Below are 13,648 nucleotides of genomic sequence, written 5' to 3' on the forward strand. Positions count from 1 at the left end.
GGTAATTAAAATTTAGTTTTGGTTGATTTTTTTTATTATATACTGATTAATTATATATATATATATATTTTATTTGCAGTCAAAGCCAAACTCACTTGTGGTTAAAAAACAAATTATTTGTTGATCATTTCGAAATTATGATGCCATCAATCATGCTGACAGAGAAGATTTGTGGGAGGATGAGAGAAAGCATCGCGGTCGCGTAATTAACTTATATTTTGTTAATTTGTAATTTTTTCTTTATTTTTTTAAACTTATTTTATTCTTTCTTTTTTCCGTGACAACAGGTTATGTGACTTATTTGTAGAAGCATTAGAAATTTAAGGTTAGTTTATCCTTTTCTTTCCTTGTAAATAATTTGTTATCTTGTTTCCTTAAAGTTGAAGCTTCTCTTTTGTTTCTGTTTGTTGTTTTTTTAATATCTGCAGCTACTGTGTGATACAATATGTACATAAGGTAACTTAGTAGTAGTAGGAGTAGCAGTGATTACTGTTAAGATTAGATTAAATTAGATTGGGTGTGTGATTTCTCTTCTTTGGTCTTTTAGTTTTATTTTTAAAAAAGCATATTCAAAATCGTCAGCCAATTTCTCAACACAAAATATATGCTTTTTCAAAAATAAAACTAAAAAGATTAAGGAAGAGAAACCACACCCAATCTAATTTAATCTAATCTTAATAGTAATCACTACTACTCCTACTACTACTAAGTTACCTTATGTACATATTGTATAACATAGTAGCTCCAGATATTAAAAAAACAACAAACAGAAACAAAAGAGAAGCTTCAACTTTAAGGAAACAAGATAACAAAGTATTTACCAGGAAAGAAAAGGATAAACTAACCTTAAATTTCTAATGCTTCTACAAATAAGTTACATAACATGTTCACTGAAAAAAGAAAGAATAAAATAAGTTTAAAAAAATAAAGAAAAAATTACAAATTAACAAAATATAAGTTAATTACGCGACCGCGATGCTTTCTCTCATCCTCCCACAAATCTTCTCTGTCAGCATGATTGATGGCATCATAATTTCGAAATGATCAACAAATAATTTGTGAATAGCCACAAGTGAGTTTGGCTTTGGCTGCAAAATATATATATATATATATATATAATTAATTAATTAATTAATTAATTAATTAATCAGTATATAATAAAAAAAATCAACCAAAACTAAATTTTAATTACCGCTCCATCTTGGGTTTCCCTGAATACAAAATGTTGGATGCAGTTCCTATAGAACTTTACTATGGCACGATTTGAAGAATATTGGCCGGAATTTCCACGGTGGTGGTATATTTTGGAAAATTCTGGATGTATGTTCTCATTAAACTGCCATCGGGGAAATGAACTGCCAACATAACCAAAAGCTGTAGTTGGGAGTATCCCATTTCTGAACATCAGCCAATAGACCGTGTTCAGAAAATGAATTTTCTTCGGTACGCTCCAAAAGAACACTGGGTTCATCCCCCACCTTATTGTTAAGGGGTAATTTTCCTAAATTAAAATATGTCCGTTTAACAAAGAAAAAAAATCATTTGATGTCAAAAAAAGTTAATTTGCATTTTAAATATACTCCCTTAGCTTGCTTTCATAGTCCAAGGTTAATTTGCATTTTAAATATTCTTTTTTAAAAGTAAATATTTGGATTTATATGCATTAAAATGTAAGTTTAACAAAAAAAGCGCACACACAATTAGAAAAGACAAAAAATTATACCTGGCTTCATATTTTTTTTCGAGGAAATAAAGTTGATGATACAATTCTTCCACTTCAGGAATGTGAGGTTCGTTACCGGCTTTAAAAGGAAGATTAATAATCTGGTAAATGATTGATCTGAGCACTTTGATATCAAGTAGTTGTTTGTCTTGAATGTATTCAGTACTAGCCCCATCATTCCGGCATTCCATATCTGTTAAAATAGCACGCAACTGCCCGCTCCCGGAAAATCCAACTTTGATGTTATGTATACTCAATTTACCGTGATACTGGTCCTCCAAAAACATATTCTTCAATGTTGCAAAAATTGGCTTGAATATTTGTATAAGTTCGTCCCTGATGTTCGACCACCAATGGGAGGGTTTTTTCTCAATGCTTTTCAAAATGGAAAAGTACCAGTCATCCATATATGGTTTAGGGTCTTCTGAAGACCATACTTCTGTACTGCTTGGTGACCTGCCCTAAACCCGTCTCCGTAAACTGGAGAGATATCGGATTCAATCTGGTGCTTGAAGAACTCGCCGAGCTTCATCTCAAAAGGGGGTCTTTTCCCTTTTCTAGATGTTGAAGATGAGGATGAGGCTGACTCAATCTGGTGCTTGAAGAACTCGCCGAGCTTCGTCTCAAAAGGGGGTCTTTTCCCTTTTCTAGATGTTGAAAATGAGGATGAGGCTGATGCTGAAGTGAGCTCAGAATGCAACCACATGTATGCCATAACCTGACATATACCTTCTTCGACGTTTTGACTTAGGGTTCGGTAGCCTTCACAAATAGAGCAGATAGCTTAGAACGAAGTACATCGATTTGATGACAGATATTGAAATGTATGAATAAATTCCTTAAATCTTAAACCCTAAACTCCAAAATGGATAACAAAGTTCACATGATACTCTACATTCAAAGAATTTCTAGGTGAAATAGTACCTTTAAGCCGCAGCCAAGCATGCATCATCTCGTGAGCTAGGATCGATCCAGTAAGCAATCTGAAAAGATAAAAAAGAATTGTATTCATAAATAGAATCATGATTCATCCAACCACAAGATGAGGAAACAGGAATATGCAAACATATAAATTCAATATCAACAAGAATATGAAGAAAAATAGCATGAGCAAACTAGCAGACACAAAGGCAGAAGAAGAATACACTGAAGAATTTTTTCCCTTGCAGAGCTAGATTTGTTAACTTTGAAAGATTTATGTACTCATAAGCATTGAGCTTTGTGACTCTGGAATTTGTAAAAGCATTGAATTATTACCTTGGAAGTCCGAATAAAATGAGAATTGCCGTCACATCACAACGTCTGGTCAATTTGTATGGTTGTGTTCTCATGTCGACCGCTCTATTTCCTGCTCCAAGTCTCGGTCGTCTCGAGATCTGATTAAAGTTCAAATGCAATGTATCATTTAATAGTGCGAGCGAGAGAGAAGGAAACGTCACTAAAGCCGAAAACATAAAAGGAAATCTTACGCTGCTGATGGTCTGCTCTTCCGAAAGGCAGAGTCCTCGGTTTCCGGCATGTGATAGTGGCCCTGGCCAAGATAATGAATAAGCAGGATGAAAACTAGAAGATCAAATTTATCAGATATTATAATATAATTACTATAAATAGGTGAAAATGCATTTTCACTTACATGCTCCTCCCCCTCTCTTGCTTCATTCAGGGCTTGTGTTTCAACCAAGAGCAGTGGAATTTGATGCTCCAATTTCATGTCTAGCTTTCATAAAATCTTTGTATATCGACATAAAGCGGTTGGCATTCGCTTGTATCCATGATAGCAGAGTCGAGGCACTCTAAGCAAAGCTTCTGGCCATCATTAAGACCGATATATCCAGTCTCTCGTGGCTGCATACAAAGGTAGAAAACTTTAATTACACTGTTCACAATAAAAGTTCATTCATGATAAAATTTTTCATTCATACTAACCTCCATTCGCTCACAGCTGCAACATCTAGGAGTGTTATCATGTTCATGAGAAGGGCAATATTTTTGGACCCAGAATGGATGTGCCCTATATTCAATAAGACCAGCAGGGTTTGTTGGAATCTGTCAAAAGATATATATTACCGAATTAACAGCTACCGCAATGAGGTATAAGGTGTAAATTACTAAATTCTGGTGAAAATTGAGTAGCATATACTTAATTAATGCCAACACTTGAGAAGCTATAAAAACATCATGATTTCACGAACGACATCGGCTTTAGATCTATACCATCAAGAACACAATGCACAAACTTTGATAACATAACATCTTTCCACTCTTCTCATCCATTTTTACATATTACATGGTAAATGGAAAAGAAACTTTTTTGGCCTTTTGGGTATCAATTACAATGAAGGGGAGCCTTGGAGCAATGGTTAAGTTGTCTCCGTGAGACTTCAATGTCACCGGTTCAAGCCGTGGGGTGAAGACAGAATCTTGTGGAAGCATTTGAAGGATGGAAATCTTGACATAGCGAGTACCTACAAGCTCTTATCTAATGAAAATTTAAATGAAGACCAAACTTGGAACATCATTTGGAAATGGAAGAGTCCTCAAGGAATCAAAGTGCTTCATGTGGATTATGGTGAATAAATGGCTTATGACTGCGTGTAGAAGAGCTAGATTTTTTGGAGCTAGCTCGGACTGCCACCGCTGTCTTGGACAGCAGGAAACGCTGCTACATGTGATGAGAGACTGCCAGGTAGCAGCCAGGATTTGGTCAAGCCTTATCCTCCCTCAACATCTAAACAATTTCTTTAGAGCTCCCTTTGATCTTTGGGTAAGACGGAACCTCATATCACACATTGGTAGAAACAAAGAGGATTGGATTTCTTGTTCTCCCCACCTTATAAGATGCAAAGGATTTCATAATCCCCTACGTTCAAAATATCAAAGAGGCCTTCAAGAAGGAATCTCTCATTAGACACCCCCCAGATAGAATTGAGGCTCACATAAAATGGAAGCCTCCTTCCCCGGGGTGGGTTAAAGACGACTCGGATGGAGCTTTGGCGGGCAATCTTGGGTGCAGCGGGTTGCGGAGGGATGCTTAGAGATGAGCATGGAAGATGGATTGCTGGGTATGTGATGAATGTAGGAGTCACAACCGCTTATCAAGCGGAATTATGGGGCATTTTGAAAGGTCTTGAGTTGACTTGGGACTTGGGCTTTAGAAAGGCAATTATAGAAAGAGATTTTAGAGCAGCCTAGCGGTGTTACAGAAGCCAGAGAAATGCTCACAACACCCTGATCCTATTATTAGATTAGACTGGATGAGGAGTAGGGATTGGAGAATGAGATTTACTCTCCTTCAGGGAAGGAAACAGAGGAGCAGACGTCCTAGCAAGAAAGAGCTTAAGCTTGAGGTTAGGATTCCGTTTTTTGGATGAACCATGTGTTGAATTGAGGAATGTTCTGTCTGATGATGTTAGAGGGGTTCAGTTACCCCACTTTATCTCTGTAGTGTAGTCTTTGGGCAAAAGCCCCGTTCATTCACCAAAATATATATAATATATCAGATTAAGCTGAGTACATTACATCCTTTGGATGCAGCCCTTTCCCGGACCCTGCATTAACGTGGGATGCTTGTAGCATTTTGGCAGGTAAATGGAAATTCAGGCACCTCATAATCAGAGATCGGTAGGTTGCAAGCATGACAGCGGAAGCATTCAGGATGCCAGAAAGCATTCAAACAATTTAGGTATCGTCCATAACCAATCTCAGTATGGCAGCCAGCACAAATCCTATTATGCAAAAAACTAAAAAACATTCAAATATTTCTGCATCACATGTACATATGATATCTTGATTTAATAGCAAATAGAGAGAAGAGAATAATTTCTTCATCAACTGAAAACAAACACGCAAGTTTTGTTCATGAGATGCATGATGCGAAGTTTTCAAACCAACAAATTATGATATATTTTGCAGGCGAAAAATTTAAGTCATTGGGATCTGTGTTATTTGTATGCTAATTGAACTATACGTGCGGTTATCAATCAATTACGGTAACTTTATGGTATATATGGTACAATATATTTGAAGAGGATACTAAAGATGAAGATCACTATGCATATGTATATAGATTATTTGATAAATGAGAATATCAATGTATTATGCTACATCCTAGTTCAGTTACATCCTCCTGTTCCTCCCGAAAATATCCATAAAGAGGCATACGAGTGCCAGTTAATAAGTAGTCTAATAAGGACCAGCAAGAATAAATGGGGAAAAATATGTTAATGAATACAAAGGAGTAAAACATACGTCAAAATAGAAAATTCGAAATCATCAAGCATGACAGAATGGTAAATGGTAAATGGTGAACAGATAATTTTAGATGATAAATTGATAATCTTAGCATGCACATTTAAGTAGCCAAACAAAAAGTGTTGAAATGGTGATACCAAATTCGTACAATATTGTGTGACCTGTCCTCTAACTCGTACCTTGATCCCATTGGGAAATACACTGGTACTGGAATTGGAACCGTCGGATGGGGTTGATACATGTTTTCATTTCCATATTTGGGAGGAGACTCTAGATTTAGGCTTTCTTCTATAGCTCTAGCAAGTTGTTCATCTTCTTCTAATTGAGATCTTTAGTCTACATAATAGACAGAAAAACTCATTGACGTAAATTCCATTGTAGTTGGTTTTTGAAAAAAACACAATTGACAAGGTTAAGGTAACATATATCATCTATAAAGGACAGAGCGCCGGATCCAAAAATATGTAAAAGTAACAGTTAATGTTCAACACAAGCAGAAATCTTCCAATGTAAACAAACTGCAAAAGCAAAACAATAGTAAATAGCTACGACTAAATAAGTTCTATTCAATTCTATAGCAACTGAATTTACCATTGTAATTGACAAAGACTACATTCAATAGACTATCACAGATTTGATATCAAATTTCTCATAATTACAAAATGAAAAATAGCCAATTGAAATACAGGAACAATAACTAGAAGAACAACGATAGACATTATGGAAATTTAGAGCATTCCAATTTGCATTATTCTGTCTCTGAACATAACAACTAAAAGGAACGCAATTGTGTAAATGCATTATTTTTCTTTTAAAATATACAATAACAGTTTGGAGTTATATCACTCACCATTTACATGGTTTCCTCTATGATTTTGCTCTGCCAGAGATAATGCAATGGCACGATCTATATCTTCGTTCTCATTCTCAGGCCAAACATCCTGCATCCAAATTCCCATCAACATATGTTTGAAAAGTTGGACAAACAGGAAATAGAAAACAATGGCATATTTCAACACTTTGCAAAAGTTTTCCAATGCATTCAAAAGCAATTGTTAAGGAGTTCTCACGTTTGTTACACCAGACGTCGACGGCAAGTAAGAATCCGCATCCCCGTTATAATATGAATGGTAATGCCCTTCCGAAATCTTTTGGTCGGAGCCTTTAAAAAATTTGCTAAGCCAACCCATAATTCAAGTTGCTATATGTTCATAATAGGTACAAATTCATTCCTGAAAATCAAACAGCCAACAATAGTTCAATTAACTCGAAAACTCCAATACTATTGGAATTTGGAAACACCACTACTATTGGAGACATGGGTTAAGTGAAATTCAAAGAAACTATTTCCATCTTCATAATATGTATGCATTTCAATTTGCATACTCCAAACAATAATTTAAAGGGCACAAACTAACAAACTCGATTTCAATTCATTTCAACATCTTCAGCAAAAACAAGTTGACTTTTTAGCCTCAAACAATGACTTGGGCAGAAATTGCAATGGATCAAAATCATAGTTTGCAAAACTATAAACAAACCAAACACACTTTTAACAAGTGAAGCTGCAGCTAAAGAGAAAAAAGGTACATCTAGAAAAAAACAGTTCAAAAATGTATGGGAATGGATGGTGGAGAGAAAGGAGGGTACCTGAAGAGATATCAGTGAGAGGAAGAAGCGGTGGAGTGGGAGTGAGAGTGAGAGTGGGAAGAAGGAGCGCCGGCGCGACTGAAGATCTGCTCGCCGACGAGGTAGATGCCGAAGGCGACAACGGCGATACCGAAGCCAGGGAGGGCGTGGCGGAACTGATTGGTGAGCATTGGGTGCTTCCTCCACTCGTCCCTCCTCCTGAAGAATTCTGCTGTGTTTTTCCCTGCCGAACCCATTCTCTCTCTTCCTATGCGTCTTCTTCTTCCTCTTCTCCAACACCAACTCCTCCTCTTGCTTTTCCTTTTCCTTTCCTCCTTTTTTTCGGTCATGGCTTTTCCTTTTCCTTTGTCGGGCTCAGCTCAACTTGGGCTCAGTACCTGGACTCGGCCCAAACAAAACCGAGAGTATATATGTCTATTTCGGTATTTCCCTTAGAAGGGAGAAAAAAGAAATTAAGTAAAGGCCCGCAGCTCACCACGCATTTGCTATAGTTTTCTCAGTTTGTCGCTGGATGCGAGAAAGTATATTCTCTCTCCAGCAACTGCAAACTTGATGATGATGATCTAAGAAACTTCAACTCAAGTGTTTGTATGTGTTAAGGGAAAGCAAATAGAAGGAACAAGGAAAGAGAAGGAACAAAGCAAAAAATATATGTTTTATTTTTTTCCTTTAATTTCAGAAACGAGAAACAGGAACACGTATACTCCACAATATCATTGACAAAGAGGAAAAAAAATCAAATTTTTAAATTAAAAAAAAATAATCTTTTTACAATTGGAAACAGGGGAAAGTATAATAAATGCACGAGATTTTTCAGAAAAGGTCAAAAATTGATGAGATTGATGATAACACCAAAGGGGGGAAGGAAGAAGGTTTGACAAAAAAAGGGTTTTGGAAATTGATTAATTAATTTATTTATTAGTAATAATAATAATTTATGGTGTTGTGTTGTATGGGAAACAGTGGTTGTGACAAATTCAACTATTTGGGACAAAAGACTACGAAGAAATTCAACAAGAAACAAGGTTTGTGTTGTTTAAGGGTGTTGTGTTGTGTGGGGTCCTCTTGGTTCTTTGTTCTTTCTCTTTCTTCAAAGGAATGAGATTGAAGAGAAAGAGATGATTGAGAAGAGAAGAAAATAAATCACAAACCCAAACGCGGTAATCCCAGATAGTTTCTTTTATGAAAGGAGGAACAAAGAAACAACAAAAGAGGTTTTATTGAAGTTTCTCTTTTTTTTTATTTGTTTTGGTCAATTAGAGGTTTTAACTAATTATGTTTTGGGTAAGAATCTATAATAATCTCAATTAAAAAAAATTAGAAACTCAGGTGTAATTAATTTTGTGTAAAATTAATAGCTAAGCGGTTAGATAATTTAAATAAATTTTTATCTAGTACTTTTTAGTATCAACTTGATGTGTATTTGAGTTTTAATCATTAAAAAATAATATACTATTAATATTTTATATTTATTTTTATTTAAATTAATATTAATAATTTTTTAACTTAATTTCATGTTAATACATTGAATAAAATAAAATTCAATTATGTTAGGTATAGGTGTATATTCAAAAATAAATATTAAATTAGTCATTTTTATGTTAAAATATAAAATATATATTAAAAATATATTAAATTACATATATATTTATATATAAATATATTATATTTTTTTGTGTATATGTAATATTTTTTAATAAAATTTGAATAGATAATATGATAGCAAAAAATTTACATGATAATTTTTTTTTTCTGAAAATTTTTTAAACAAAAGATAACTACTCCCCACTCTTTTTGTTAAATCTGTTGTTTAGTTGTGTTGAGATGGTGATGGTGATGGTCATTGTCAGATGAGTTATTGAGGATAAAATTAGTAAAATAATTTTGATAAATGCTGATTGTCAAAAAAAACACTCTCTAAAGATAATTAAAATTTATTCGAAATGTTAAGATTCAACAATAAAATAAAAAAATTAAAATTAAAATTTTAAAAAGAATTTCAAAAATTTCAAGATTAAAACATATATTTTGTTTATTTTTTTTCTTATTAATATCTCTTCTAACTGCTGATTTATGACTGGTACTATTATAAAAAGGATTTTCTTTTTTAATTATTTTCTAAGGCAAAAAACACATTTAAATCAAGGGAGGACAAAAATTACGTGTATCAACCAAACCGAAAACAACATTACAAATCAGCCAAAGCACGTTTCTATGTAATTCGAACTACCCTAACATATAATTCGAACCAAGTTAACTCGAATTATGGAGGAGCACGTGATGAACATAATTTGAACCTACCTGGTTCGAACTATCGAGGAACATAATTCGAACTCAATTAGTTCGAATTACTCACAATTCGTTCCAAAAACTAATTTTTGTTACTAGCATAGATTTCGCATCATGTCTTAATTTAACTCGTAGAGTTATTTATTCCGGTGTGCATTCAACATACATTTCATTTAAAACCCCGGAAACAAAACATATTCATTAATTAAGATCTCATGCAGAGTACATCGCACTAACATTAACAAATTCTATCACTTATCAACTACAAGTAAGAAAACCGATAATAATGGATTCTAAACGCGAAAGTGAAATAAAAAGTACCAAAGCTAGCAATACACCTACTTATGTCCCCATGTGTGCTCTGCTCCTCCGAGCTGTGGGCAACTCCTACGTGTGTGGCCGGGCTGCCGACAAAGCCCACATCTCTTTGGCCGGTTCGGATCTGCCTCATCCATATTGATCCGTATTCGAGTGGACTTCGGACGACCCTCTCTCGCACGCCTCTTATTCGGGTCCGGGATGACAGTCGGCCCGTCATATGGTGGCCAGAAGTCCTCCGGAATGGGAGGTGTGAAACCCATCCGATACACACTGAACACCGAACTAAGACGATACACCTGGTGGACGTAAGGCTCACATGTAAGCCGTGAGTAGGCACAGCATGCCAGTGCGTGGGGACACGGGAAATGAAGTGCCTAGAAGTATCCGCAGTCACATGTCTGAGATGCAAGCGAGACTCTGTAGCTACCCAGTGAGAAAGAATCAGTCGGAGTTGTCTCTGCGACGGTGAACTCGGAGTTATCCCTGTCGTACAAAGTCACCGTGAAGCACCTACCCGTTTTCAAGTTGGCCTCTATACACTTCACCAAGTGCTGACTAAATTATTGTCCGGTTCCCAATTGCGCCTCAGCCTCTCTCCCTTTGCGAACAAATAATTCGGCCAACCTTCCGTATGTTGCCTTCACTAGCGAGCACACAGGAAGGTTTCTGACACCCTTGAGGATTGAGTTCACACACTCAGAGATATTTGTCGTCATGTGTCTGAATCTATGCCCCTCATCACAATGTTGTGTCCACAACGAATACTCAATTCGGTTCGCCCAGTCACACATCGCCGGGTCTTCAGATCTCAGAATATCAAACCAGTAATGGAACTCGACCTCGATCTTAGCGTACGCCGCATTCACAAGTAGCCTCCTTGCGTCTTTGCCCTTTAAGGTTAGGGCGAAATTTGCCGCTACATGTCGAATGCAGAATGCCCGGTATGCAGACGGAGGTAACCAGCCTCCGTCAGGAGCCTCAAGCGCAGCCTTGTACTGTACCCCTCGACGGATGCTGTAAGTCTTCACACATAACAGGGCCTCTTCTTTATCCTGACATTGCTGACCAACCTGAAACTCTGTCAGACCTGCAGACCCTTCACCATCTCTAGCGCCAAATCCAGCCGGCTGCCCAGGAACCCCCTCCTACCTCATGGCATCCAAGTCCAAAGAGAAAAAATGTGGAGGGTACTGCTGTGTGCCAGAGCTAGAACCACCGCCGGCCCCAGCAGGCTCATTTGCTCCGACATCATCGTCATTGTCATCAGCAATCATATCCGGCTCGACATCATCGTCCTCTGGATCATCCAACAATCCATCTCCAACCCCAGTGGGTGCAGCACACTGTAAAGAGGTCCGTGGAAATTCCCCTGTTCCGACCTCGTCGCCTACACTGTCGTTGAGATCAACAGCGAACGAAGGAGAGGCGACAGGTTGGACGGGTGGCTCGTACGCAGGGACAGAGGAAGAAGCAACGGCAGGTCTGGAGCTAGAACTGACTACCGTGGCTAAAGTGGTGGTATTCCAGTTCAAACCCCCTGAGCTGGATACCACGTCAACCAACTTTGCCAACAGTTCTGGCATCCTCACCTCTGGAAACTGCCGGCGACAATGAAACATGACCTACAAGTCCTCATCACTCCCGATCGTGAAACAATCATACTTTACGGTTTCCTGGAGCACCGTGATTGGAATGTGATAGAAAAACTTCTTAACCCGTTTCACACCTTCTAGATCAAGTTTCAGCAATACAGAGCTAACAAGGTCCTCATACCTCGTCATAGGCCTGATGATAATACAGAGAGGATCCTTATCAGTGAACTTCACACCGGAACGAGTTTTCCTCTTAATGGATCCTCTGTGGTGAACCAACACTACGAAACTCTCCTCACTAGTCATCTCACCCCCTCTAATGAGAGCAACTCGCGTTCACACCATATATATACAGGCCTGGTCCTCACTAATTCGAACCAGCCTGGTTCGAAATACAATTTGTGTAATTCGAACCTACTTGGTTCGAATTATGTGCTATTACGTGCATGGAGGTAATTCGAACATCCTTGATTCGAATTACTTGAAAAGTGTAATTCGAACTCCCTTAGTTCGAATTATAAGATCATAGTTCGAACCAAATCGGTTCGAATTATATACAAATATAAATCGAACTATGCTAGTTCGAATTATATATAAATGTCCTTTGGTTGATTGATGAAGCAATTTTCTTATTGGCTGATTCACGTAAATTATCTCCTCCCTTGACTTATTTCTGTTTTTTGCCCTATTTTCTAGTCAACAAGAGGTTTTAACTAATTACGCCTTAGGTATGGACTTATCCGGAATCATGGTGAAATAACTTATTTTAAAAATATCGCTTAATAATTTTATTAATTGTAGATCATTATTACAATCAGCACATACTCTCTACGAAATAATATACAAAAATATATAGAATTTTCTTACAAAATTGTAAATAAAAATATGTATAATAATTTTTGTTAAAAATTTTGTAAAATTATTAGTCCAAAATAATTTATAATATTTTTTATATTTTAAAATAAATAATATAAATTTTACTAAGAAAAGATGGAATATAATTTATATTTATCTTTTATTCATAAATACTATTGTATAACTAACTACTCATGATATTTTAAAAAAAAAAAGATAATCCCAAATGATGAAGAAGAAAATACACAACATTTTCTATTGATATTATTTTATTACTTAATTTTTTAAATTAAAAATAAAATTTAGCACCTAAGAAATATAAATTAAACATTGAGAAGGTTAAATATGTGAATAGTTATAATAAATAATTAACTTACATGGGATAAAAAAAGGATAAATTTATAACAAAATTTTATTAAAACTTAAACAAATATGAATAAAAGACAAAAAATAGAAGAGATAAAGTATAATAATGAATAATAATATTTTATAGTTTATAAAAAATAGAGATAATATATTATAAGAGAAAAATAAAAATTGTCAAATAAAAAAGTAATTGATAAAAAAATGAAATTTTCTTATAATATATATTACTTTTTATAGCGGATAAGTTAGGAAATACAGAAATAAAATAAAAGAAGTAATAAAATTGTGTCTTTTTAATTAATTATTGATAAAATGTTCACAATTATATAGTTGATGATGGATATATAATTATTAGACAATAAATTATAATAAAATAATTTAATATTTATTTTAATTAAATTAAATAAATACATAATTAAAAAATAATTTTAAAAATATATCACATCAACTATACTAATAAGTAAAGAAACTGAATATTAATAATATATAGAGTAATGCTACGTAGCCAAAATATTATAGACAATAAATAAAGATATATGATTAATAACATTTGTATTTATAAGAGAGTGTAAATCACTCTCCTAATCTAATTGATAGTTAA

At 35.3% G+C, this 13,648-nt stretch overlaps 1 protein-coding gene and 1 pseudogene across 1 annotated transcript; both read right to left on the reverse strand.

Moving 5' to 3' along the window:
- Window positions 1-1,700: 1,700 nt before the first annotated feature.
- LOC112697901 (protein DA1-like) lies at window positions 1,701-7,184 on the reverse strand (annotated as a pseudogene).
- Window positions 6,825-7,860, reverse strand: LOC140173055 (NADH dehydrogenase [ubiquinone] 1 beta subcomplex subunit 3-B-like). Its single transcript, XM_072219435.1, has 3 exons — window positions 7,625-7,860; window positions 7,045-7,206; window positions 6,825-6,915 (listed from the first exon to the last, which is right to left on the reverse strand). The coding sequence occupies exon 1, from the start codon at window positions 7,858-7,860 to the stop codon at window positions 7,636-7,638; it is 225 nt and encodes a 74-aa protein (XP_072075536.1). The 3' UTR covers window positions 6,825-6,915; window positions 7,045-7,206; window positions 7,625-7,635.
- Between the last annotated feature and the right edge of the window lie 5,788 nt (window positions 7,861-13,648).

This window comes from Arachis hypogaea, chromosome 16 (genome assembly GCF_003086295.3).
Source record: "Arachis hypogaea cultivar Tifrunner chromosome 16, arahy.Tifrunner.gnm2.J5K5, whole genome shotgun sequence".
In the NCBI taxonomy this organism is placed as follows: Eukaryota; Viridiplantae; Streptophyta; class Magnoliopsida; order Fabales; family Fabaceae; genus Arachis; species Arachis hypogaea.

What these genes read in the sequence shown, in the direction of transcription:
- LOC140173055 (XM_072219435.1), bottom strand. Translation starts at nt 7,860, where the DNA reads ATGGGTTCGGCAGGGAAAAACACAGCAGAATTCTTCAGGAGGAGGGAC.